This window comes from Delphinus delphis, chromosome 8 (assembly GCF_949987515.2).
Source record: "Delphinus delphis chromosome 8, mDelDel1.2, whole genome shotgun sequence".
NCBI classification, from domain to species: Eukaryota; Metazoa; Chordata; class Mammalia; order Artiodactyla; family Delphinidae; genus Delphinus; species Delphinus delphis.
In genome coordinates, this window is record NC_082690.1 from 16,960,747 (window position 1) to 16,987,564 (window position 26,818).

Consider the following 26,818-nt stretch of genomic DNA (forward strand, 5'->3'; position numbering starts at 1 on the left):
CTTCTTGGCTTGTCAGAGACGATTCCTCAGGCACCCAGGGCCCCTTCCCTGAACTGAGCCCCGCTGGAGACCACCGTCACGTTTCAGTCCACCCGGGCTCTGTGACGCAGGCACTCACTTACCCCTTCCTGGCATCCTCAACTCAAAATAAGACAGGTTATTGGAACTCACCTGTCCAAGGACAAGTCGGTCTCCTCCTTGCTCTGGGAGAGGGAAAAGGATACCTCTTTAGTCTGGTTCTAGGACACACAGTAGAAAAGGCCCATTGAAGGTAACATCAGATACACTACAGGCTCCAAGGACCCCAAAGTCCCTCCTAGTGGCCCAGACACAGAAATGGTTCTGCCAGCCGCTGGACTATTCACTTACAGATATAATCTGACTGATGGAGAAGGGGACTAGGAATGATAAGAACAGGAGACTAAGGTTCTATGCAGAACAGAGCCAGGACCCCTCCAGGAGCCCAGAGTCTTCCTGGAGCCCCACCCCCTCCTGGTGCACTCTTGGAGGCCCGCCCCCTCCTGGTGCCTGGAGCCTTGCCCTAGCCCAGCCACCCTGACCCTCCCAAGGCACAGAAAAGCTCACCGTCCCAAGGGATTTCCTCAGGTCCTCAATGTGGAGATCAGGCTCAAATCGTGAGGAAGCATCACTCTCTTCCACCGCCAGCTCTTTCAGCAAGTCCTGCTTCCTCTGGGCTTTGGCCTCCAGGTCACTGTGGTGGGAGACGAGGGGGGGGAGGTGGGGGGAGGCAGGGTCACATGACGAAGCAGACCAGGCAGCACACTGTCAGGACTCCTGGGGGGAAGCGGGGAGAACCATCTCCATCCCTTCACTCCTGTCAAAGACCCTGGAGGCAGAGCTGGGGCATGAACAGTAGAACCAGGGACCCCCGGCTACTCACAGCCCCAACTCCCCACAAAACGCAGCCCCTCCACCTGGCCCCACCTCTGCCTGTTAACTGGGCCGTGAGTAGAAAGGGCCCATGAGCAGCAGAGGTCAGAGGGCCGGCGAGAGGCAGTAGGGGTGGCTAAATGCAGGGGTACAGACCACCTGACATGCTTCTGCAGCCTCTGACTCTGGGCCTGCAGCAAATCCACCTGGGACTCCAGCTCCAACTTGCGGGCCTGAAGCTCCTCGAGGATTCTTCGGAGCTGCCGGTTTGACTCCAGCAGGTGGCTGTGCTCCTTCTTTGCCTCCTCCAGGTGCTGACGGGTGGCTGCGGCTTCCTGGGGGCAGGAGGAAAGAGAGACACACCCAGAGACATGGGGGGTGGGGGGGCGGGGCAGGCAGGGAGCGGGCAGCACCAGACAACAGGGAAGAGCAATGGGGAGAGGATGGAACCAGGCACACTGAAGGCCTGTGTCTGCCGTCAGCGGCAGTGTCCCCCACCGGGCCCACCCCGGCGGCTCCTGAGCTGGTCCCACACGCTGGGGCTATTTGTGCAAGAGCAGCCAACACAGTCTGGAACCCAGTTCCGTGGACAGATCCGGTGAACAAAGGGGTGCGGGAGGGAAGGAAATGGAATAGGGGAGATAGAGGAGAGAGGACAGGGGAGGCCGCCAAACCTCGCGCTCCGACGCAAACTGCCTCTGCGCATCGAGGAGCTGCTGCTTCTCCTTCCGGGCGGCCTCCTCCTGCGGGCGAAGGAGAGGACCGGCCACTTGGCCATCTCCGGGCCCCGGGTCCTCTCCCGGGGAAGCTGACTCCAAGGTCCAGGGCCCCCGAGAACCTGTCCTCCGCCCCCGCTCCCACACCTGGACATGCAGCTGAGCCAATCTGGCCTTGACATCCTTGGTTCTGGTTTCAAGCTCCACCTCTAAATCTTGGAGTTTCCTTTCCTGCACAGAAGTGTAGGTGGAGAGAAAGCCGTGAGCGTAGCAAGAGCACAGGCACGTGCTGAGCGGCAGGAGGGGTTTGTGACCTACCACCCCATACCGCCCGCTCCAAGCTGGGCTGGCTTCCCCCACTTGCCCCCACGGCCTCCCAGCAGAGCACCACCTCTCATCTATTTCAGCGGGGGCGAGGAGAGGCGAAGGTGCCAACCCCGAGGCCCTGGGGCTGCTGACCTCCGCCTCTAGTCCTGGGGATGCTCCCCGGCCCAGAAAACAAAAGCGCAAGGATGCCCCAGCTTGCGCATGGCCAGCGAGAGACCCCCACCCCTGAAGCTGTCAGGCTCCGTCTGCTGCTGCTGCAGTGCCGGCCCCCAGCACTTTTCTACCCGGGGTGGAGGGGTCGGGCAGGGCGGGCCCCAAGCGACCGTCTGTCCGGGGCCCCCACCTGCTCCCGGGGCCGCCGCCGCAGGTCCTCGAGCTGCCGGTCCTGCTCCTGCCTCACTGTCTCCAACTCCCGCTCGTGGGCCCTGCGCAGGCGCTCCAGCTCTCCCGTCAGGTGCCCCAGGAGTTCGGCCCGCTGCTTCCTCTCCTGCACGGACGGTGGGGCCGCCGATGGGAAACCACAGCCGCCCCTCCCACCCCTAAAACCACAGCCCACCCTGCAGCCTTGGGTCAGTGTTATCAGGGACCCCAACAGGCCTCTAAGGCCGACTCTTGGAGAAGAGCAGGAGAGCACTGAGGACGGCGAGGTCCCGCCCCCAGAAAGCCTGCACCCTGGCTCTCTGCTGCTGAAACAATGCTGGTCAGACGTGCTGAGAAATCCCTGGGTGGAAGCCGGCCTCACCCACCACCCCTGCACGTACAGCCTTCGTTCCTTAAGGGAAGAGAGATCGTTACTAAATTCTCACTCTTCCTCAGCAAGGGCAGAACTGGTTTGGGAAGGGAGTCAACTACATTTCACCACGATGGGCCGCTATTTCTGCCCTGGTGCAGAGTCTGGGATACCGGTTCCAGTTACTGGAGGAGTAGCCTAGAAACCCTGGGTAGAGGCCTGGCTCTGGGCTAAAGTCAGCCACCAGCCTGCCCCCTCGTCCACCCCCAACGTGAGCAAGCCGGCATGGGTCCACTTAAGTCACTGAACGCTCCCACCAAAGGCTGAAGTTGGGCAGATAATATCTAAATATTGGGTGGCTCTTGCCAGTCTATTTCCTGGTGTCCTGGAATTTCTATTAACCCTGGTGGCACGGTGTTGGGTGGTTAAAATTGAAGACTTTGGAGTCAGACATTCTGGCTTGAATCCTAGCTCCTCTACTTACTAGCCAGGGTGGGCTTGGGAGAGTTGCTTACACTCCCCAAGTCTCAGTTCCCTCTTTTTAAAATAGACATAATGATAGTATGAACCCCCTAAGGGTGTCGTGAGGACTAAATGAGGTAATATACATAAAGAGCTTAGGACAGTGCCCGACACGTCGTACAAGCTCAACACACGTCAGCTATTATTAATATGAGAGCAAAGTGCAGCCTGCTGATGGGGAGGAATCGCTCCTCACCTAATGCTTTAGTAAAAAGGCAAAACACAATCTCACCATTGCAGGGTGCCAGGAAAGAAAGCCTCCCACCATCCCTGACCACAGGTGGTCCCCTTCCCAGGCCCTCCGGCCAGCTGGGAATGACCCCGGGGTGTGTGTGACCCCGGTGTGTGTGTGTGTGTGTGTGTGTGTGCACGCACATGCACATGCCAGGGAACGTGGTGAAGTCACCTCAGGGTGTGGGGGGTGGGGTGTGTGTGTGTGTGTGACCCCGGGGTGTGTGTGGGGTGTGTGTGTGGGGTGTGTGTGTGTGTGTGTGTGTGTGTGTGTGTGTGTGTGTGTGACCCTGGGGTGTGTGGGGTGTGTGTGTGTGTGACCCCGGGGTGTGTGTGGGTGTGTGGGTATGTGACCCCGGGGTGTGTGTGTGTGCGCGCGTGCAAGTGCCAGGGAACGTGGTGAGGTCACCTCGGCTTCATACTGCTCCCTGGCCTCAGCCACCACTTGCTGATGCTCCTCCTTCATCCTGTCCATCTTCCTCTCGTGTTCCTTCTCCACCTCCTGGCGCTTCTCCCTCAGGAGGCCACTGAGCTGCAGGGCAGGCGGCAGGGATGCGACATGCAGGACTGAGGCTGGAGCAGCCCCCGGGGACTGAAGCACTTGAAGGGACTCATACACACATGTGACACAACCTCCCCGATGTCCCCACGTGCACACGTCAGGTGACATACACACGGCCACACCCAGCACACCCTCCTCCTCACATAGAGGGCATGGGGGTGGAGAAGCACTTGGCCTCCAGGGAGCTAAGGCATGAAAACGGACCCTGAAGTCCTGACCCCAGCTGAGCTGTCCAAAGCAAAGCAGAGGACCCCTGGGCCAGGATGGCTCGGCCGACCGTCAGAGTGTCCACGACAGGTACACAGTCGAAGGAGCAGACCAGCACTCACCTCTTGCTCGTACTCGAGAACGTGATAAACTTTCTGATGAGCTCTCTGCTCCGCCCGCCCAAGGCTCTCCTGCAGTTGGGCCTCCTCTTTCTGATGAGCTTCCTCCATCTTCTTCTGGAGGCTGGAGACCACCTGAGGAGGCACCCACACAGGGGAGCGTGACCCGCAGAGAGCGCTGCAGAGTGGCCGCGGGGGACTCGCTTCCCAGGGTCCCAGCACCCATCCCCCCGGGGGCTGCAGGAGAGGGAGACTCCCTCCCTAGGGGACGGGGTGTGGGTGAAGGGGTCCCGCGGCTCACACCCCAGGATGCCCAGGGTCTGCCCCGCCGGCCAGGGCCACCGCGCCTCACCTCCCTGTGCTTGGCCTCCAGCGAGGAAGACAGCCGCTCCAGCTCCTCCCTGTGCTCCCTCTCCAGCACTGCCACCGCCTGGGGCAGAGCAGAGGGCCTGTGAGGACGCAGGGCAGGCTGGCCGGGCTCTGAGCTGAGACGAGGAGAGCCAGAAGACCACCCCCAATGCCTCTCGAGCTAAGCACTCCAGGGGAACCGCAGGCACATCTTTGATTCCTCCAAAATAACTGTCCCTCAAGTCTGCACCTCGCAAACGAACGGGGACGTGAACGCCAGAGTGGAGGGGCCTTTCAGTAAGGCTCGGTCACGGCTTCCATTCCCCCGCCTCTAGGCCACCGGTACATAGGCGACACTCCTGCCTGTGCATAAGCACCAGGCAGGGAGGCCTGCGCGTCTGAGCACCACCTCCCAGAGCGCGTGCAGTACAATGATGTCCCCACACCCCCACGCCTTGCTGCAGACACCCTGGGCCTGAGAGCTGAAACTCCACCCATCACCAAAAGAAAACAGAAGTTCCATGTGGCCTATTACCTACTTCAGCCTCTTACCTAGAGACAGACCCACTGGACTGGAGGGACAGGGAGTAAGGACAAAGGAGAAAAAATTCCTCTGAGCGGGCTAGCCTCTCGCTCTGAGGCAGGGGAGGAAAGGAGAGAAACGCGAGGTCCTCACAGCTGCCCCTCAGGGACAAGGACGAGGCCCCTTTGTCTCAAGAGCTCTGGTCTGGTTTAAGTTCTTTCAGTCATGAAATATTCCCAAATGCACAGGCCAGGTCCACATGGGCCCAGACAGCCGGCCCGACATCTCGTTGCCCATCCACGCAGACACCCGTTCTCCACCTGGCTCCCCACCCTGCGCCCCAAGGCTGGCGCTTCCTCTTCCTCAGCGCTCAGCTCCTCCCCAGGCAGCCCAGGATCACATTGGGGTGGGGAGGGGGTTGCTCACGTCTTTCCTCTCCCCCTCTAGCTGCTCCCTCAGCTGCTGCAAGGCCTTCTCCTTCTCCGTGTTCAGGGCGGCCTGCTCTCTCTTCTCCGAAGCCTCCATGTCTTCCCTGAGACGCTCCAGCATCTGCCTGTTTCTCTCTTCCAAGCTGGCCCTCTCAGCCTTCTGTAGAGACTCCAGCTCTTCTCGCAGCCTCTGCAGGGAAGCCTCGTGCTCGGCCCTGGGCAGACAAGCGGGTGGGGATGGGCCTGGGCACTGGGGGAGGCGGGGGTGGACCTCCAGGGGGCCGGGCAGCCCACAGCCCGCACTCACCTGATTTGGTCCTCATCCGCTTCCACGCTGCACTGCACCTGGGCGCAGAGCCGGGACAGCCTCTGGCCTTCCTGCTCTCTCACCAGGCTCTCTTCTTCCTCGGTGGCTCTCTGCAGCTGCTCCGTCAGGGAACTGTGAAGCAAAGGAAAGGCAAGTTTGTTGGCGGGACCACAAGGCCTTCCCTCTTTTAGGCATAACCCCTGGCTCTCGGCCTCCAAAAGCCCGTAGCCTGCCTGTGAAGCTTCCTAAGTCTTTTTTTTTTTTTTTAATTTTATTTTTTATTCATTATTTATTTTTGGCTGCCTTGGGTCTTTGTTGCTGTGCGCGGGCTTTTTCTAGTTGCAGCGAGCGGGGGCTACTTTTCCTTGCAGTGCGCGGGCTTCTCATTGCAGTGGCTTCTCTTGTTGCAGAGCACGGGCTCTAGACATGCAGGCTTCAGTAGTTGTGGCACGTGGGCTCAGTGGTTGTGGCGCACGGGCTTAGTTGCTCCGCGGCATGTGGGATCTTCCCGGACCAGGGCTCAAACCTGTGTCCCCTGCATTGGCAGGCGGATTCTTAACCACTGCACCACCAGGGAAGTCCGAAGCTTCCTAAGTCTTAAAGACGAGTCTAACCTCAGCCTCTGGGTCCTGCTGCCTCCCTCTAATACCTCCCCAGGTTAGAGGGGCTATGAACCACCTGCTCTTTGCAGCCGGAAGTAGATTACAGGCTCCATGATCCCAGCACAGCATTTCTGCCAAAGGCTCCCCTCGGCCTCCAGGTTCACCTTGGTGGCGTTCACTCAAGGTGGGATCCAGTCTGACTCCAGCCCAGCTCTGGCCACAGCAGATGAGCCACCCCCTCTAAACCCCGCTACACTCTTCCCTGCCTCTTGGCCTTTGTTCATGCTGGTTCCCCCGTCTAGAATCCCCTTTCCTACCTGATGAACCCATGTTCCTTGTTCAACACCCAGCTCCCTCCTCTCAGAGAAGTCTTTCCAAGTTCATCAATTACCTTTCTGCTCCCAACACACTTTATATGAGGACCTTTCTTAAGCACGCCGCTCGGTGCCACGCATCACACTGCACCATAATTAATTAATCTTTTGTATGTGTGTTTTCCTTACAAGCCTGGGAGCTTCTCCAGAGAAAGAGTCTTGTCTTAAAACCTGTTTTATCCTAAGTGCCAAACACAGTAACAGATATGACATAGGTACTCAATGCATGTTTGTTGAATTTGAACAGTATCAACCAGGCCTAAACTATAAGCAAGCTTTCATTATCTATGAGGGGTACCTTACTTGCAGACTAACGATAGTACCCTTCTCATCCCAAGCAGACAACCCTCCTGCGGCCCCCACGTGACCAGGGGCTGTGTGCTGTGCACGATTCAGAAGACAATTTCTTTGAAAAGCTTCTGGAGTGAATTCCAAAGCCAGAAAAGATTTAGGTTCATTTCCTATTTTAAGTTATCAGCACCACTGCTCTCTTCCATGATGACAGAAAATTTGAGTGAAGTAAAAATCCTTCCTTCTAGATTCCCCAGAAACCCTTTCTCTTCATCCCGTGGCCAAATGTTACACGTAGCACCGCAGAATGGCAGAGCTGGAAGGGTCTTTAGAGGTTAAGCCCTGCATTTTACAACTCTCTCTCTTCATCTTACAACTAAACTCAATCTCCTTGTTTTGTAACTAAAGAAACTGAGAGTTAGCCTGTCTGCCTTACTGCCTGCTTTCTCATTCGAGAAATATTTGCTACAAGGTTGGCTGGGGTTTCCAGAAATTTCTACCAAGTGGCAGTTTCCCAGCAAAGAGGAGGCGCCACCCCTCAGAAAGGCTCACACGTAAACAGAAACAGGGTTCTCGTGATAAACTACTTGGAAGACAGCCAGGCAAGGCATTGCCCACAGAGAAACCACTTAGTCAAGACCGCTGACACTGTACTGATTTCGACTGAAAAGATTTACAATCAAGAGCCATCATTTATTGAGCAACTACTGTGTTTCAGGCCCTGAGTCGGACCCTTTTGGCGGCTGGTTTTCACCACGACTTAAGAGGTCTCTGGGAGGCCCCCTCTGCAGTTGGGGGGTTTGGGGAGGGACAAAGGGCACAGTCAGCCCAGCTGAGGGTGACTGGGAAGAGAGAGGAGCCTGGTAGGTGGGCAGGGAGACACCACGGGGATTTCCTCCCAGGCACTGTCTCTCAAGGTAAGCTGAGTTGCACCCTGTTTGGGTGGGCCCCCGCCCCAAGTTTCAGTTGGCTGGAAGAGGAAGATGCTGTGGGAAGATCTGTCCTCTGGGATGCACTCTGGCTGGGGATCCAGGAGGGGTGACATAAGGATGGACCCAGGGTCAGTCGATCCTGTGTTGGGCTAATGAGAGAGACTGTCCCCAACCCTCTGGGTAGTTGGGTGTTGGCTTTGTTAGTTTCTCTAAATTAAGCATAAATATTTTTATAAGTCTTTGCTACATATGATAGAAAAATAGCAAGTCTCTAGCACTTTCGGATGTTCTGTCCAAGAGGACAAGATTTAGCCTTTAGTTTAAGTGCTAAGTAAGTGAAATATATTAACATCTTTTTGTAGCACCTTTCCCATCCTGGGACTGTGACAGAGATTGCTTACTACCCTTCTCAGTATCCATTCTCCCATTTTTCTTTACTAAGAGAACCCTGATTTTTTTTCTATCAGGTACAGAGGACCAGCTGAAGGACTACATTTCCCAGTTAGCCTTTGCAACCAGGGGTAGCCAGCCAGATATAAGTGGAAATTATTGGGTAAAGTTTCCAGGAAAACTCCTTTAAAGAATAAGCAGAAGTTATTGGGTAAAGTTTCCAGGAAAGTGCCTTCAAAGGGACTGAATGAGCTAGAAGGTGCCCCTAATCTTCCTGCCTGGAGCACAGACACGATGGCTGGAGATCCAGCAGCTATACTGGACTGTAAAGAGACCCTGAGAGTAAAACCCAGCACTAAAGATGGCAGAGACATGAAAGGAGACCAGGGACCTGGTGACTCTGTGTAGCCATCATGCCAGCCCTGAACTGCCTCTTCCTATAAAAATGAAACTCCAGCACACATACACACAATCCTGTACACGTGGGCCCAGCCCAGGCTTCCATGTCGCCTTTGTCTAGGGCCTCGCAGACAGCTACTCAAAGAGTAGGAACCCAAATAGAAACTTCTGGGTCCGAGAGCACCTCACGTGGTCCCTCCCAATCTCAGCGGGTTCCAACAGGGCCCTGACTCCCGAGAGAGGACGATGTAGTTGTTCTCCGGAGACAAACCGCCTGGGTTAACCCGGGCTCTGCTGCCTACGAGCCTCCATACCTGGGACGAGCTACTTAACCTTTCTGTGCCTCAGTTTCTTCGTCTATATTATAGATGCTACAAAACAGAATTGATGACGACACCTCATAAGGGCCATTCCGAGGACTGAACAAATTAATAGACATAAAGCATATGGATCAGTGTAATCTCTCAAAAAATATTAGCTACCCTCATCATGATCACGCCTCCCAAGTCCTCCCCAAAAAGAGGAAAGGCACGAGCCCTGGCCAGGGAGCCCACCCCTCCACACGGGCCACTGGGGAGCAGTCCTGGAGGGGCCCCGGGCATCCCCGTGGCTGCCAGGGTGGGAGGAGGGTGTCCCTGCACAGCTGGGGCAGCTGGACTGGGGTCGGGGCGGGACCTGAGCGCCTTCTCTTTCTGCCGGTGAAGCTGCAGGGTCTCCGCCGCCTCCTCCTCCTGCCACAGCTTCTCCTGCAGCCGCGGCATCTTCTCTCGCTTGGACTCCAGGAGCCCCCTCTGCTCTTGCTCGAGTCCTTGGGCCACCGCCTCTTCCGAGGCCTTCAGTGCAGCCTCTGAGAGCTGCTCTGGGGGAGCCGCAGGCTCTGTAGATCGCCTGCCAAGGGTGGAAGCAGCATTTCACTAGGTTTACTATCCACCCACCTTTCGGCACTAGGATTTATACAGATACAGAACAGCACATACGGAACCCTAACAGAGGGCCCAGGGTCAGGAATCGTAAGTGCAAATCACTGTACCCAAGGGCGGGCAGCAAGGCTACCCTCTCGAAGACACAGGCAGCATTCGTTCTATAGGACAAGCCCCACGGTGGCTGTCAAAGGCCCCGAGAGCCTGGGGATGAGGGTGCCCGTAGGAGGCTCTCAGGGCATCTGGTGGGTTGTGGCCTGAGTGAACACCCAAGCTGTGGCTCAAGGGCTGGCGGCAGCAGGAAGAGAGCAGAGCTCTGTCCCTCATGGACTCCTCCCCAGAGTGGCTCATGGCCCTGTTTCCGACTCCCTACCAGGGCTCTCCCTGCTACTTGAGGCTCAAGGCCAGCAGTTTGGGAAGTCCCCAGAGGCTGCTCTCTGACTCTCAAACTGAACAGAGGCCAGTGTGTATGAGCCAGCGGGAGAAGCAGCAGCAGCTGCTGCTAGGAGTTCGCTGCTAGAACTCCTAGCCCTGAGACCTAGAACAGTCCATGGAGGCCCAGGAATGGGAAACCGTCCTCCCCACTCTGCCAAGGGAGCCGGGCAGGAGACCCTTCCCTAAGCCAAAGACAGGAGCAAGAGCACAACCAGATGCCAGGCTCCATATCTCCCCGATGATGCCACAACTTCATCTGCTTAGAGTGAATTCACTGTTTGGAAATGTGTAAAAGAAATTCTAACCTGGATGCATAAGGCGGGTGGTAAGATAAGGAACACTGGTATCGGTTAAAGAGATGTCTATAATGAAGGCTGTTATGTTGCTTGTATTCTGGTTCTTAAAGGAGATACCCAAAGAGAAACCCCAAGAACATTTTAAGCAACGAAAGCATAAGCGGGATAAAGTGTTTTGCCTCCCAGAGCGGCTTTCCTAAAGGCCAGGACATGCTGGCATTCCCAGGTCCCTAAATCTTACATCAGAAATTGGTCTGGCCACCCAACCACCATCTTCTCCCACGGTGCTCCAGCTGCGGCAGGCCTGGCACGGTGGCCCAGTGGACCCCAACGGCATATGGGCGTGGTCCAATCAAGGACAAGAGGGGCCAGAGCCCAAGAGGGGAGCCAGTCCCCCGTCCACCGCTGGGGATGTAAAACTCCCTCCTCCCTCAGCTCCCACACTGCAGGAGACAGAAGGCAGCGGGCGGGCGGGATCAAATTAGAAGAGCAGAAGTAAACAAGGGCTCTGGAATTCCATTTCAGCCCCTTGAGGCCAGAGAGAGAAGGAAGACACAAAAGGCTTCTGCTATCTCTGAAATATCATTAAGATCTTTCCTAAAATCATGACTCAGACCAGAAGCAGTCTTGAGTCCTGCCTTCAGTTCTCTTCTGCTCCCAAGCCCGTCTCCCCGCTTCCAATTCCCAGCTTCCTCTCAGTCCCCTGTCCCAGCCCGACTGATGCAGATGTAAGACGTGCATCAAGACACCTCCTCTGAGAATACCGCCCTCGGAAAGAGCCTCCCCCCGCAGCTCTCAGCCTCATCAACCCTCCAACTCATTTCCAGCCTGAGCTGAAATCATCTTTTTTCCCTGAGATGGTACCTTTTAATGTCTCTCTCCCCTGTGGGCTACGTAGCTGTGTGGAGCCCTGGGGACAGATGCTGCGGAGAGATGGGGCATCAGCCGGCGTGCCCGTGTGTGCCCAGGCTGCACGCACCACTGAGCCTGCCTGCACGTCTGGCACACAGGCAAATGGGGCTGCTTTTCAGTGGGCCTCTCCTCCGTGTCCCTGTTTTAAAGATCGAGTGTCCCAAACTCCCAGCTTAGGTCCGAGGCGGTCAAACAGTGAGCCTGAAAGATCTATGAGATAACTGGGCAGTTGAAGACTCCAGAGGAAGAGGCAGGTCCGATTTCTAGGCCACTCCTCAGGTATCAGCATCAGTGAGACACAGTTTGCAACAGTTAGTGGCCAAGAAGAGGCTCAGTCAGAGCGTCGTCCTTTCAGACGGGCCACTGAGTTACTCTGAGCCGTATGAGGGAAAGCAAAGAGAGAAGGCGGGCAGGGAGAGAGGAGAGGGAGGCGGATATGATACCCATGGCCCTGAAATGGCCAGGGTACCACTAAAACTCAGATCACTATCAGGGATCTTGTCTCCGCTCACTTTCAACCCAGTTGTTTTCATTCATTTACCCTCTCTCTATACACACCTCATGAAAGATGCTGGGATGACAAACGGAAGGGTATCCTTGTTTCCCAGACCCAGGCCTCTGGCCACAAAGCACGCACAGCGGTGGCTGCTTGCTAGCCCTCCCTGCACTCCCTGACCTGCCCTTTGCTCTGAACTCCTCCTGATTCAGCTTGACAATATCTATGCAGGAGACAGGCTCTACTAATCATGCTTTTTATTTTCTGTATTTCATGATGTTATGGCATCTGAAAAAGCTGGCTGGTCAAGGAGAGGGTGCCCCCTCCCAGATCAGCCAATCCTTAGAGACAGCAAAGGGAGTATGTCTTTCACATGCAAACCAACCAATCCCTACACCCCCTACCATCTCCTGATCTATTTCCCACGCCCAAAATCACCCAGGGCCAGGCACCAGGTAACTAGAGACCAGGCCCAGAGCCCTCCAAAATTATTCCAACTTTCCACCCCTCCACTCGCTCAGGGTACTTACCCTGTCTCGCCCATTGCTTCCCACGAGAACCCCAATGGAGACTCTGGGTTATGCTCTTCCTTCTCGCCTCTTCGGCCTCCTGGCCAAGCCTGGTCCTTCCCCACGTGGCCCCACCCGGCGTGGCATGCCCTCTTCTCTCTGGAAATATAAGGAACAAATTCTTCTTTCAGTGGCATGGGCCTCTCTGTGTTGTCACTCAGTCACCTTCACAAATGAAAATCCCATGGATACAAATGAGGCACAGACACAGACCCACTCCCCACGAATCCCAGAAACTCAATCCATTCTTAACGTAGCTGTAAAGATCAATAACAAGGAAGTTATGGAGCCTGAGAAGACTTAGGAAAGGAACAGCAGACATTTCCTAAGGGCGCTGTGTAAACTGAAACTGTGTGGTCCAGGAGAGAGCCCCCCAGCAGGGGCAGCCTCACTGGGATGGGAGGAGAAACACAAAGGAAGGGGACGGACTCATCAGCCCAGGCAGCCAGGAGGAGCCTCACTGGCCAGCTTCTCTGCCAGAAGCCCTGGGAAAATGCCCTCTGCCCTCTGCCTAGAGGGTCCTGTTTCTGAACCCCACTCACCTCCTGTCCTCATCAAAAGCACCCTGATCTGGCTGCCCACAGCCACCCAGGGGACCTGGGAAAGCTATGTCATTCCTCAGGGGCAGAGCTGTCACTGTGGGATATATCACCACCTGAAAAACGGGCTACCCCTTCCCTACATCACTCCTGCAGCGCTACAGCGATGACAGGAGATCGTGCACTCACGTGCCCCGCCAGCTCTCGGTGACGCTTCCTGTGAGTAATCAGGGCATGAACCTGTCTCTGCCCAACAGTCAGCCCGAATCCTGAGGACGCTTCATCCTCTTGTACTGCTCAGCTCACAGACAGGAAAACCTGTATCACCCTGACACCCGTTTCTCTCCATGCAGAGAAAAGGCACGGTGGCTACAGAGCAAGAGTCAGAAGTCGACGGCTCGGGCGACTAGAGGGCTCGGGTCCTAATTCTGCAACCGACTGGCGACGTGACCTTGGGCAAATCACTTCACCTCCCTGAACCTCAGGTTCCTGATCTCTAAAAGCGGTGAGAAAGGAGAGGAGAGCGGAAAGGTTTCTAAGTTTTAGACGTGCTTGGTGCAAGAGCACAGCTGAGCTTGGAACCCAGGCACTAAAGATATATACTGTGTCCTGGATAATTCCATTCATATGAAGCTAGAGAACTGGAAAAACGAATCTATGGGACAGAAGCTAGAATAGCGGTGACCTAGGGCAGGTGGACTGAGAGGAAAGGGGCCTGAGGAAACTTTCAGGAGGGATGGAAATGTTCTGCTAATGATCTGGGTGGTTGTGATATGGTGTATACGTATGTAAACACTCACTGACTTGGACATTTCAGATGTATGTACTTTCGTGTATATAAATACCTCAATAATTTTTTCAAAGAAAAACATGCTTGGTAGAGGGGAAAACACGCTTTACCAGGTTTCTGCTAATGACCCAGGAGATACCCTCCCCCCTCCCCCTCGCTTCCAGCCTCGTACCCCAGGTGCTGACCAGGGGAGCCCCGGGGGCTGCTTAGGGGTCAAGGTTGCACGCGGAACCAAGGGTTCGCTCACTCTCCCCCCACTCCACTCCTTGAGCCGGAGCCAGAGCATCCCCTCCCCACCATCCAAGACCAGATGGGCACTGAAGCAATCCACACACAGTGCAGGGCAGTGACAGATGTGAAAACTGGCCCTTACGTCTCTGGCGAGACTGGCAGGGTGGGGCCGACCGCCATCTTCTCCTTGGGCCCCTCGGCCTCATCCTGCCCAGGGCCCGGCCCCTCAGCCTGGGAGCACTGCTCCTCGCCCCTCTCGTGGGCGGCAGGTGGGCTTGGGATCTCCTCCCTTGACAGCAACAAGGAAGCAACTGTGTTAAAGCCAGAGGAAGGTGAGAGGCTCCAGGTGTACCCCTGGAGGGTACACCTGGGTCAAAGGTCTGTGATGGGGACAAAGGAGGCAGCGGCCCTGGCAAGACCTGTGGTTTCCCTATCTCAGGTCTCAGATCCCAGCTCCCCTCCCTGCCTCTCCCCGAGCAGTTTACACTGAAGGACCAGATATTCGCGTCCCAGGTGGGATGCAGAATGGTTATGGCACCCAGGAGAGGCTCTGCACACAGCAGAGTTCCGCGGATGCTGCCAACTAAACACGGCTGCTACGCAGCCTCCCCCAGTGACTCATTCCAACCAGATGAGCTCTAAGACCAGCGTCTTTCTCTTGCCAGGGGAACAAACTAGCAAGTCTACACCGGCTCTGGAGCAGGCTAGGGAGTGAAGGTCCTTTCAGCTGGCCTCAGGGAAGCCCTGGGCCCCGCACCCAGCAGGGCTCCCCACAGGCTTGCTGAGTGACTAGCAGTGGGATGCCTGCTGGGAAGGAGGGGGCTGGCAGGTGGGGACCGGGGGAAATGGGCCCCCTGGCAGGAACAGCCTAGTCCAGGGTGACAGCAGTCTCTGCCCCGGCCCCTGGCAGGAGGGCAGCTGGGTCAGAAGACATACTTGCTAGTTCCAGAGTTTCTAAGCTCCCCTAATCAGACTGTGCACCCCGACTTTAGCTGTAGGCCAAGGACGAGGAAGAGGCAGATTTCCTAACTCTCCAGCTTGTGTGAAACACTCAGCAGAAATGTCTGTGCGGATGCTTAGGCTGCAACCCCGCCCCCTGCTCTCCCCACCTCTCCAAGCCCACCACGCCCACCCTGGGAGGCTTCCAGCCCACCCTTACCTCTGCAGGGAACCAGGGGGTGTGGGGCTGCCTGCAGAGCCCTCCCCAGGCTCCTCTGCCCCCTTCTGTTCCAGCTGCTCCTCCAGGGGCTGCGGGGGCCCTTCATCCGTGGCCTGGCTGTGAAGGGAACTCTGGAGCCGCTCCCCATGCAGAAGAGGAGGAGATAACCTGGGCAGAGCAGCAGAGTCAGGACCTCCACTCGGACAGCGGCAGGAGAACTGGGGAGTGGAGTACGGGGACCGAGGTCCATGCCTCCTGCGGGCTGGACCTCAGCCGGGGCCCCACCTCCATGGAGAGCCCACGGAGGTCAAAGCAGCCAGAAAAGCAGGACGAAGGAACTCCCTCCGGAGCTCTCCCTTTGCCTGGACTACACTCAGCCTTCCCAGGTCCCTGGGCTGCATTTGCTTGGCCCAGGAGTGAGAGCTGGGCACACTCACAGATGTATGCATTCCTGCCATCACTGGGGCTGGGGAGAGTGTGTGTGTGTGTGTTGGGGGCGGGGGGTGATGATGGAAGAACTGAGCAGAAAAGAGGGAGAAAAAGAGAAGCCAGACTCCAACGGTCAGACTATAGGCAATGCAGGAACCTGCAGCTTCAAGTAAGAATGCTGATAGCTTTTCAGGGTCCAAAGAGTATCACGACCACCCGCTTCCCCTTCCAGGGTGGCAGCCCTTCTCTTATCATGGGCTCAGGCCTGAGAAGCTGGAAGCTCCTGTCTCTCAATCTCTCTCTCTCTCTCTCTCTCTCTCTGTCTCTCACTCTCTCTCTCTCTCTCTCTCTCACTCACACACACACACACACACACACACACAGCCACGGCCATTTCTGATGTGGTAAGACCTGGCTCGGAGCTCTGAGCTGCACTACCGACCCTCTAACATGGTCCCCCGGACCTCGAGCAGGCTATCCAGCCCTGGCCCACGAGCAGGGACACACAAGGCTTCATCCAATCTGATGAAAAGGACAGAGCCTTGTCCCCACAATGGTGCTATGGGCACAAAGTACTCCCATATGCTCCAGCAGTACCTCCCACTCCTGACTTGGTTTGCGTACACACACACATACACACACGCACATGCACACGCACACACGCAGACTTTGCAAGGCCATCCAGTCAGTTCACCATCTGCCTTCAGGCAGGAGCACACTGAGGTACGTAGACCAAAGCCAGGAATTCTGCCCAAGTCCACGCCATCCCAAAGTCCCTGAGGGTGGCCTCCCACGCACTATACCTCTCCGAGCCTCTGGACTTCTTGCTCTGCAGCTCATCTTGGCTGGACTGGCTGGCATCCTTGTCTTCTCTCCCCAACCTCTGGGCCTGTAGGCAAGTAGCAGTGGAAAGTGTATACTTTGGGGGTTGGGGGGTCTGCATTGGGTCCTTTAATCCTCCAACTGACTCTCATGCCAGGAGGAAGCACTGAGAGGTGGCTCTTGGTGAGTGAGGACCACTCGGGATGCAGAAGAGAAGGTCGCCTACTGCACAGTGAAGGCCCTGGGGCTTTGGCTAAGCCCCCAGGCTCACAGCTGCTCCCAGGGCCAGCCTTGCTGGCCTGGGGAGGATGAGTCAGACACTAAAGCCACCGCAGGCAGAGGCAGAGGCTGAAGCAGAACACATAAGAAAAAGAAAATCCTGCCTTCTGCAGTTGGAAACCCTTCACTGCCAGTTGTACAAAGCGGAGCCATCCATGAACACCCCAGATCCACAGAGGCCCCAGACCACCAGTGCCAGTGATAATCGGGGACGCTCAAATTAAGCGAACAAGACTGGGCACAGCAGACGAGCGCGTCAAAGAGGAAGGACCCTGGAGACATGGAGACTTGGTGAAATGACAGAGAGCTGTACTCCAGACGAGAAGGGCACTGTGTGGGCACCTGAAGGGAGGAAGACGGGGCGCTCCTCTGCTCCCCCGACACCCAGGTCCCATCAGTAGACAATGATGCCCCCTTCCCAGTCAGGGATTTTACCAGCCAGGCAGCGCAAAACAAAAAAGAAAGCCAACCCCAAATCTCATTTTAAAGCTTAGGCGTCTAGGCAAATTTAGCAAGCTGGTGAAAAAGGACTATTCTTGATGCATTCACATATTTTCTGCAGGGGTGAGGTCACGCGGGGAGAGTAGGGCAGTCAGCCTGGACTCACCCCTCTGTTCTAGCACCTCCTCCACTACGAAACGGGATAGCAAACCAGCGCTCACAGGGCTTCTGGTGAAGATTAAATGAGATCACGTACAGAAAGCCCGACTCCGGCCCAAAAGAAGGCATAATGCCACAAGTACGAGCTCTCCTCATACCCCCTCTCCTCTTCCCCAGCCTGAGGAAAAACAAAACACAGAAGAAACCAGCTTTGCCAGTGCCAGTCCCCATCCTAGGACCTGCACTCCTTCTGTCACACTGACAGGAGCCCTGTCTGTTCCGGGACACGAGGGTTAACAGGAGACGTGGGGCAGGAGACAGACAGCTCACTCCATCTTCCCCAGTAGGGCTCCGGCCGGGCTGGCACACCTCCGTGTCCCCAGCCCCATGCCCCCAGCCCCCCACACCTCTCCACTGGCAGCCTCAGCCCCGGCAGCTGTGGCCGACTCTGCCATCTGGATGGGTCTGAACTATAAGCCAGCTCCCCCAGATTACATGAAAAATAGCAATGCTGCCTGGGAGTGCCTCCTGGTGCCCGCAGCAGAAGGGCTCCCTGCCAGCGCTGCCACTCCTAATCGCATCAGCCGGGCAGAGACCGCAGACAATGGCGGGGCGGGCCGCCCTTCTCCCACCCCACCTCCTTCCCTTCCAGAGCTCAACTCACAACTTGTCTTCCCTACAATTCACAACGAGCTCAGCAGACAGCTCCCCCTCTCTTTTCAAGGAAAAACAAAAACAAAAACAATCACACAGGCCAATCTATTTCACAGACTAAAATACAAGATGGGTAACAAAGTGCAGTGATTGTAATTAATATCGGCGGACGGAGCCCTGAATCAGAAAGGACAAACTACAGACAAGGCCTGTCTATTTCCTTCTTATTTCACCTTCCATACTTCTGCTAGAAACTCAACTAGCCCCCAGCTACAGAATAAGGGACACCTTGGGTAAGTACGCAGACAGAGGTATTTTGAGCAGAGTTTTTACCTGCTCCCTAGACATTTTTGCCCGAGAAAGGGAGTCAAAGGAACCAGACAAAGAAATCAGGCATATCGGCACTCTTCAGAAAGGGGAGACACAAGCACATTCTAAGCCTCCGGCCTAAGACTGCTCAAAACACCACTTCCCCAACCTAAACTTAGCTCCGGGGTTTTGTTTTTTGTTTATGATGCAGTCCTCAGTTTAATAAATCCCAGTAAGTCACAGTGCATTCATAAAGCAGAATGCTATGCAACCAATAAGAGGAGTAGGGCAGACCTGAAATAGCACAGAAATCAGTTAAGGGTCTATTCTCGAATTTGAAGAGCATATTGCCAAGCAGTTTTTAATAGCACAGTTCCAATTTCTGTAGGGAAAAAAAAAGATTAACAAATAGAAAATAAATACATGCTTATATGTGTACAGAAAATTGTCCGGAAAGGCACATGAAAAATGTTAATGGAAACTAACAGTCCCTACCTGCGGGAGGGAGTAAGTCTGCAGGAAGTAGAAGACTTTGACCTTCTGTATTATTTGAAATAACTTTATGGTCATTTTTTGTAACCTATTATAAAATTCATCATGTTTGTAATTCATTATAATCATTATCTTGACCGTGGTGGTGATTTGAAAGGTGTATACATATGGTAAAACTTATCAAATGGTACCATTTATATGTGTCCAGTTTATTTATGTCAATTGGATCTCAATAAAGATGCACAAAAAATGTTTAAGTGAACAAAAATTAATTTAGCTCAGTTCTAAGCTTCTGTGCTGGCCCTGGCCTTGGGAGAGATCCAGAGAATATGGAAAACGGACAAGTGCCCCCCGGAAAGACAAAGGGGACTGTACCTATGGTTCTATCCGTCCCACAAAGAGGCTGCTTCTTGTCCCTCCAGCTCTACCTCCCTGCTCAGCCCCTCCGTGCCCTGAAGTGAGGGGCAGACACAATCCCGCAAAGGGCTCCACGCGGTCAGCCAACCTGAGCGCCCAGCGCTGCCCCACGCTGGTCATGAGATACAGCTTAGGGCCCCCTCTGCCAGGGCGGCTGCCAGAGGGTGCTCATGAGAACCAAATGCAAGCCAGGCCCTGCTACTGCTTTATACCAAGTGGCATGGCCCAAAAAGAGGCTGCTCGCCTCATGAGGTCTTAGGCAGGACCTAGAAATCTGTCTTCTTTAAAGCCCCCCAAGTATTCTAATGCTGGCCAGATTCTGGAGACGGAGCAATGGAAATTCACCTTGCCCGGCCTACTCAGCAAGGTGTCTCTCAAATCACCTGCTCCAAAGCCTTCCTGACAAACACCACCTGGCCTTGTCTGTGCCCTTCAAGGCCTCCAAACCACAGTGCTGCAGACGGTGGGGACCAAGGTCCAGCAGAACCGAGAAGAACATGTCAGGCACAAATGCAACCGACCTTGTAACTCCATCCTGTCTCAGGACTCGCTTCACTAAGGGCACCCAGGCCTGATTCACATTAAATACCTTGTTTCACCCAAACCAAATGCCCGCTCAGACTTGCAAAGACCACATGTCAGAATCGCTCTCCTCTCAACAACCCTACAGAGGAGGCAAAAATGATCTTGGCTTCAAGCTCCTTAAGGACAGGGTCTGTGTCTGAGCTTACATCTGGCAGGGGAGACAAAGAACCATAAAACAAAAGCAGCAGCACTAAGGGGAGCAAGGGAAGGAACGATAAATCGTGCTTGGAGGAGGTGACGTCAGAGGTGGACCTCCAAGACCAAGAAAGAGCTTGCCGGGACAAAAGGAAAAGCAGCCCAGCGGGCAGAGTGGTGAAGGGGGTGGAGGGTGTGGCCCCAGGGGAACGGCGAGTGGTGGGCACAGCCGGGGCATGGGCGGTGGGCTGAGGATGAGGCTGCAGAGGTTGGATGGGCCAGGTTGGGAAGTGCCTTGAAACCCACACACTACACAGCGCTTTGCACGGGAGCAAGTGGTCGGCCCTCAGTTGCTAAGTGACTGGATAAACAGATAAATATATGGCGGTGGAGGACATGGAATGACTGAATTCACGGCAGCAACAGAGCATGTATGTCGGAAGCCCCATCACAGGCACCGTCAGGGCCTTGCCTTAATGAATCAGAAGGGAGAGAACTCCCAGAAATGCACCCTGGGATGGGCAGGACTCAGCTCTTGATTATCCTCAAAAGTGAGGCTCCAGCCCAGCCCTAGAGAGACTCACCTCCCAGCGGGCTCCATCCAGGACAGGGGAGAGCATGCCCACATCCAGCAGGTGCTCCGAGATCCGGCTGTGGAAACCGAAGTCCTGGAGATGGTAGGGACGGGGAGGTCAGCTCTCCTCTGTCACGCTCAGCGCCCACCAGGGATACAGGGCCTCTCCTCCACCCCCACCTTCCAGAAAGACGCCTACTACATGCCAGGCACTGTACCAAGCACCCCGACAGCTACTCATTAATTTCACCTTCAAAATTAACACTGCGACTGGATGGAAAGGTATGTGGCAAAGCAGGTACGGTAAACTGTTCACTGTAGACTCCAGGTGGTGAGAATGAGGCTATTCGCTGTAAAAGTCTTTTAATTTTTCAGTATGTTTGAAATTTTTCATAATCAAATTACAGGGAAAAAAGTAACCCTATGAGACTGATCCTCTTATCCTTATCTCACAGAGGAAGCAGTTTGAGAGCCCAAGTAATTTATCCAAGGTCACGCATCTGGTAAGCAATAGGGCTGGGGGTCAGAAGTGCCCTGGGCCGACTCCAAAGCCCAAGCTCTTTGTGTGACATGTGCTGCAAAGCATGTCACTTTCCAGCTGTCTCTCCCTCCTGGTGCCCAACCAGGAGGCCAAAGTGCCCAGAAGCCCTGTGGGCAGCTTGGACACCAGGGCCTGCCAGCCTCCACCCAGCTGGTTCCTTCCCCTTCCCATACAGGTGTCCCTCTGGACAATGGGGATGAATTAGGGCCACTTCCTCCACCAGCTTCTCTTTGGGACGGGCAGCAAGTGCCCACACAGGTGCCAGCTCCCCGCAGCCCTTTGGCTGCCGCAGTGCCACGAGCCCGCCCCCTCCGAGCCCAAGATCGACACTGGGCTAGGTGACGGACGGCTACCTGACAGCACGCTAACAGGGACAGTTCTGTCATCAGCCCTGATAAATGCAGGCGCGCCCAGCCAAAGTCTGGTCCTGCTGTCTGTGGCTTCCTCCACCCACTCCCGTAGAGAAGAAAAATGCCGATGGGCAGCCCGTTCCTCCACACAGTGGCTCCTTCAGCAGGGCCGGGGCCCTTGCTTCAGAGAGTTCTGTGACACAGTGATTCTTCATGACGGTTTGTGCCAACAAGGACTTTGCCTCCCGTTCCTAGCTTGTGGGTTTTCTTTGCTGATGACATTTCCCTTTCAGCGTGAGTTCTACTCCACTCAATGCAGCTGCCATCTGGTTCCTAAGCCCATGGCTCAGTGAGGGGCTTGAGCGCACAGCCTCCTAATTCCTCTGCACCCCCTCGTATCATTACTGTTCATCCCTGACCCTCTCCCACTAATCCCTTCCCTTTGATCTGCCTCCTCCGAACAGATGGAGTGTGGTTTCTGGAAAAAGTGCTCTGCCAGAAAGCACCCCGAACTCCTCCCCATAGATAACAAACCTGGCAAGTGACGCCAGGCTACAGCAGGCTGCGTGGAAGCGCTGGGACAAAGAAACCATGGATGCTGGCATTCCAGGACAAAGTCGTAACTTGGGAAATGATACCACACCACAGCATCCTTCCTGGTCAGAGCCTGAGAGCCTGAGGACTGGTCCTCACCATGGCTCAGTGATTCCATAAACACACAGTCTCTAACCTCCTAGGTTCATGTAATGCTCCTGCTAGAGCCCAGAGGCAATGACCTCATATGATCTCACAGGCAATTCACACAGCAGTAATAGTAATAACAGCTATGTTTGTTTAATGTTTATATGCTAATGTTTTATACTCTTTACACCACTTTCTTCTCACAACAAACCTATAAAGTAGGTAGTGTTATCCTTAGTACGCAGGGCTGAGAAAATGGAGTTAGACAAGACCCAAGTTTGAGTCCTAACTTCCCCACTTACAAGCTGTGAGATGCTCAGCGAATCACTCAAACACAGGACCTCGCAAACCCATGCTCTTCACCACCACTCTGCTGCCCCCCATCTCAGACTCACCAGGCCAAGAAAGGACTTGGGGTCAGAAGCAGTGGAATCTGAGGGCTGTAGTTCCTTCATGTGTTCACTGATCTCTGACTCCTGGGGAGACAGACCCACAGAGAAGTCACCAGAGCAGAGGACAGAGGGTCGTGATCACTATCCACGGTGCCAGTACAGGGCTGAACCCAAACCGAAATCCACCTCTTCTGGAAAACCTGGAAGAGGCCTGTGGACCCTCCCATTCTCTCTGGACACCTGCCCCCGGCCCCCTCAGGCTGGGCAGGGCAACACTCCTTACACTTGGAAGGAGGGCCAAGTGAAGCAGAGTGGGAGATGGTTAGAAAGTCGGCAGTGGGGAAGTTTGATGGGATCCTAGGAAAACAAGATGAGAGTATCTTTTCCAGGAAGTAGCTAAAAGCTCTTTAAATGAATTCCCTCACCATCCACCTGGAGGAAGGGCAGGACTAAGGGCTGGAAAATAAAGATGCCAAATGCTCTCACAGCTGGGTCCTACTTCTATCCATCCGAGTCACTGGCCTGATCTTACCAAGCAAGACTCCCGTGTCTTGGGTTGTTCAAAGGAGCCAGAGAGACCAATGAAGAGTCTTCTTGTACCCTAACTGACCAATGCCGGGGCAGGACACTCCCAAACGTCCCCCCCCCACTCCCCTCAACAGGCTCCTCTCTCTGCAGGAACACAGGCTGCAACCATGACTCACCCCAAACTGATGTCAAGAAGTAGGAGGGGGAGGCAGGAAATGGCAAGAGGAAGTAAGTGGGAGACCAGAGGAATAGGAATACCCCAGGAGGTGCCAACGGAAAAGCAATTTTCTGCTCTGAATTTCTAGTGCCAGCAGGTTTGGAGTTTCATTCAGGATTTTACTGCCTGCTGGGTCTGGGCATATTTGTCACAATTAAGAGTTCTGGCTGATGTTGCCGACCCATTGCCGGGCCTGCAAATGCAGCTCCTGACTCAGTAATAAAGATGAAGGAAGAGCAACGTGCACAGGGCATGAGAGAGCAGCAGAGGGCTGCAGCCAGCAACTGCCCACAGGACAAGGTGACTTACTTCGCTCGCCTCTGATCTGCTCTCTTTCGGGACGGAAGCCTCCTTCTTTGGCTCCTTTGCTGCCTCTTCCTGCAGGGAACCCTCCTCTCTTGCATCCACCGGGTCCTCTGGTGCCTCTTTTTTATTGGCTTTGGCAGGCTGATCGCCCGCGGGGTCACCCCCGGGGTCCGCCACACTCCTGGACATCCCGGGATCATTATTCTCATTCTTTTCTTTTTCTGGGAGCCAACTTGCCCCTGTTCCCTGTTGCCCTTGGCCATCGGCACTGCTCAGGCTGCTATCTGCACGTCGGCCGAAGAGCTTGCCAGGAGTAGGGGGGCTGGCAGCGTCGGAATCCAGAGAAGTGTCCTTCTTCTCCTCTGGCTGGCTTGTTCTTGGAGATTCCTAGGGAGCAGAAGACCGTGTCAGAAAGGAAGACGTCAGGAATTAATAAAAGGGTTTAGAGACTTGCTACAAGACGGAGCTGCCATTCCTTGATGCCTACAGTTCTGAAACCAATGGCTATCCCACACCTCAAAAGCATTTAAAAACACAGGTTCCTGGCTCCAGCCCAGCTCCACTGACTCTGAAATTCTATGGTGATCTGAACACACCCAACCTGACCCCCGTCCACTGAGGAGCTTGGAATCCAGTGCACTGCACTATACAACTCTGTCACCACCCATCACTTCCTCGAGTGATAAATCTGGCTCATTCCAGCCCCATTAGATGGCAGGCTCAGAAGTCAATATTTGTTTACGAGGATGATGACGGAGAACCGCATGAGAGAAAAGTACCAAAGTCTAGAGTTTTCATTTTTAAAAGGCAGCAGGGAGGAAATATCAGGAGGGTACACTTCTTGCACAGCAATGAGGGTAGCTCTCTCCCTATAGCCTCAGGGGGCTGCATAAGCAGCCCTGGAGCCAGGCTCCTCTGTCGGAGGACCATCAAGTGAGTCCTCTGGGCAGCAGGTGCCAGATGGGGTGAGGTGTGTAGAAGACCAAGTGGGGGAAATGCCCATGAGGATACGGGAGGTGGGGAGAGGCTTCGGAACGCAGGTCTGAGACCTGTGACATGGGAGAGGGAAGGAGGGGGCTTGAGTAGGAGAGCCTCAGGCCACAGCACAGTTCTGAAAGGGTCTCGGCCCCATGGACAGTCCCGCAGCCGTCATGCAGAAATGGCCCTGCTCCGGGGCCCGTTGCACCCCATCAATTCCATCAACAAGCCCGGCCTTGGCACGAGCCGGGGTGGATCAAAGGTTCAGCAGCTGCAGGCCGTTAATCCCCCAAGGTCCCCTCTGCAGGGTCTCTTGAAAGGAGATGGGAGCAGGCCACCTCTACAGCTGCCCACCCTGCTCCTCGTTCACGAACCCCATGGTAAAGACCAGGAGAAACCTTTAGAGCTCCCACAAGAGAAAAAGGAACTCCTCCCTTGGAAATACAGCCTGCGATCTCTCCTAGGCTCAAGCAGAGAAGCCTTCTTCCCAGAAAACACCTGTCCTAAACCTGGGCTGCCAGCGTGGACAACTTCTTGGCAGGGATTTTTGAGACTTCCTGAAGCCTGACCCTGGACACTCCAACAAGAAGCGTGATGACTAGAGTCCAGAGGGCCAAGGAAAAGCCCCAAACACGCCATTCACCATGCTGTCTGCTTGTTAAAGGACCCACAGAACCCAAGGCCATGACCATCCACTGCAGGTCTGGCAGCCGACTGACAAGCCCACCCAGACTTTCCAAGGATGGTTAAGAGAGGCAGGAAAGCAGACCACTTCAGAGCCCGACTTCGGAGACAGAACATCCAGGTTCAAATCTTGTCTCCGTGCTTACAGGGACCCTAGGCAAACTGTTTAACTTCTCTGGACCTCAGTTTCTTCCTCTAAAATACGGGGGTATGGGCCTATCTCATAAGATTGTTGGAAAGATTAAATAAGTTAACACTCATCGAGTGAGTAAAGAACAGAGAACCGCGCCTGGCGCACCGTAAGCGCTCCATAAGCGCTAACTCATGTATTACGATGAGACCCACAAGTTCAGTCACCGAGCACCTTCTATGAGCCAAACCCCACCGTGGCGACCTGAATAGGAAGATGGGTCCTGCCCTCAAGGAATTCAGCTGAGAATGGAGAAAAGTGAAACATCCCAGGTGGCCCTGGCTATGAGCCTTTACTGCCCAAAGCAAAGGGCACCAGACATGGTGGTGACGCTGTGGTCAGTGCCACGCCTGTCCCAGGGAGAAGAGCAGAGGCTGAACAGAGAAGTGGTGGGCTTCCCTCATGCCCTGGCAGCACAAAGGCAGGGTGCCCTCCACGGCTGCCCACCCTCCTGACACCCTAACTTATAGTGTGGAGGAAGTCTTCATGGTCACTGGGTGCAGAGGGGCCAAGATGAGCTCCTCCTCTTTGAGAGGCATCTTCAGGGCGAGGCCAGGTGTCCCCGCAGCAGCCGGCTCTCGGCAGCAGCCAGCACGCAGTGACCGGTCTGTGGGGCTCCTGGATGCCAAGAAGGACGTGGGAGTGTCTCGGGGGGAGTGAGGGGTCTGACTCAGCAAGCACAGCCAAGCCACCCCGGCCGCGCTCATCTCATGATGAAAGAAAGGCAACAGGCCTTGGATTAGGGGGCAGAAGAGGTGTCGGACCACCAGTTCACATCTCCTCACACGGCCCACAGCCCTTCTCACCCAGCCCAGCCCTGCCTGCTCCTCTGAGGTCATCTCCAGACACACACACATCCTGCCTGTGAACAAACATTACACCATCTCCCTGCTCTGCCGTGTGCGTTCTTAATACACACACAATCTACCCTGACAAGCTCTCACTGGTCCTCACGGCATCGCCTCTTCCAGGAAGCCTTCCTGAGATCAGCTTTCCTCATCTTCTTTCACAACAACTACTGTCTTATAACTGCTGACTTCCTTGCCTGTTGCCCTCACCAAATCAGCTCCCTGTTATCCTCAGTGTCTAGTTTCTGGCACATAATAGGTGCTCAGTCAATGCTTGTTGACTGAATATTAAAAGTGATTAAGTGGGGCTTCCCTGGTGGCGCAGTGGTTGAGAGTCCGCCTGCCAATGCAGGGGACACAGGTTCGTGCACAGGTCCGGGAAGATCCCACATGCCGCGGAGCGGCTGGGCCCGTGAGCCATGGCCGCTGAGCCTGCGCGTCCAGAGCCTGTGCTCCGCAACGGGAGAGGCCACAACAGTGAGAGGCCCGTGTACCGCAAAAAAAAAAAAAAAAAAGATTAAGTGGGTCAATGCAGATACAGGAGTTCCTACTCTGTAAAAT

General features: G+C 55.0%; 1 protein-coding gene across 1 annotated transcript in view; it reads right to left on the minus strand.

Moving 5' to 3' along the window:
* Window positions 1-26,818, minus strand: part of CEP164 (centrosomal protein 164) — a 70,901-nt gene that overhangs the window by 6,734 nt on the left and 37,349 nt on the right. The window contains exons 8-25 of the mRNA XM_060017886.1: window positions 23,561-23,944; window positions 22,510-22,590; window positions 20,553-20,636; window positions 16,479-16,564; window positions 15,247-15,414; window positions 12,489-12,626; window positions 9,575-9,787; window positions 5,912-6,043; window positions 5,603-5,819; window positions 4,658-4,735; window positions 4,309-4,440; window positions 3,827-3,949; window positions 2,278-2,421; window positions 1,755-1,838; window positions 1,566-1,634; window positions 1,051-1,226; window positions 586-712; window positions 172-203 (exon numbers count right to left, since the gene is read on the minus strand). Of these exons, the coding sequence (XP_059873869.1) occupies window positions 172-203; window positions 586-712; window positions 1,051-1,226; window positions 1,566-1,634; window positions 1,755-1,838; window positions 2,278-2,421; window positions 3,827-3,949; window positions 4,309-4,440; window positions 4,658-4,735; window positions 5,603-5,819; window positions 5,912-6,043; window positions 9,575-9,787; window positions 12,489-12,626; window positions 15,247-15,414; window positions 16,479-16,564; window positions 20,553-20,636; window positions 22,510-22,590; window positions 23,561-23,944 (2,468 nt within the window). The remainder of the gene's footprint in view (window positions 1-171; window positions 204-585; window positions 713-1,050; window positions 1,227-1,565; window positions 1,635-1,754; window positions 1,839-2,277; window positions 2,422-3,826; window positions 3,950-4,308; window positions 4,441-4,657; window positions 4,736-5,602; window positions 5,820-5,911; window positions 6,044-9,574; window positions 9,788-12,488; window positions 12,627-15,246; window positions 15,415-16,478; window positions 16,565-20,552; window positions 20,637-22,509; window positions 22,591-23,560; window positions 23,945-26,818) is intronic.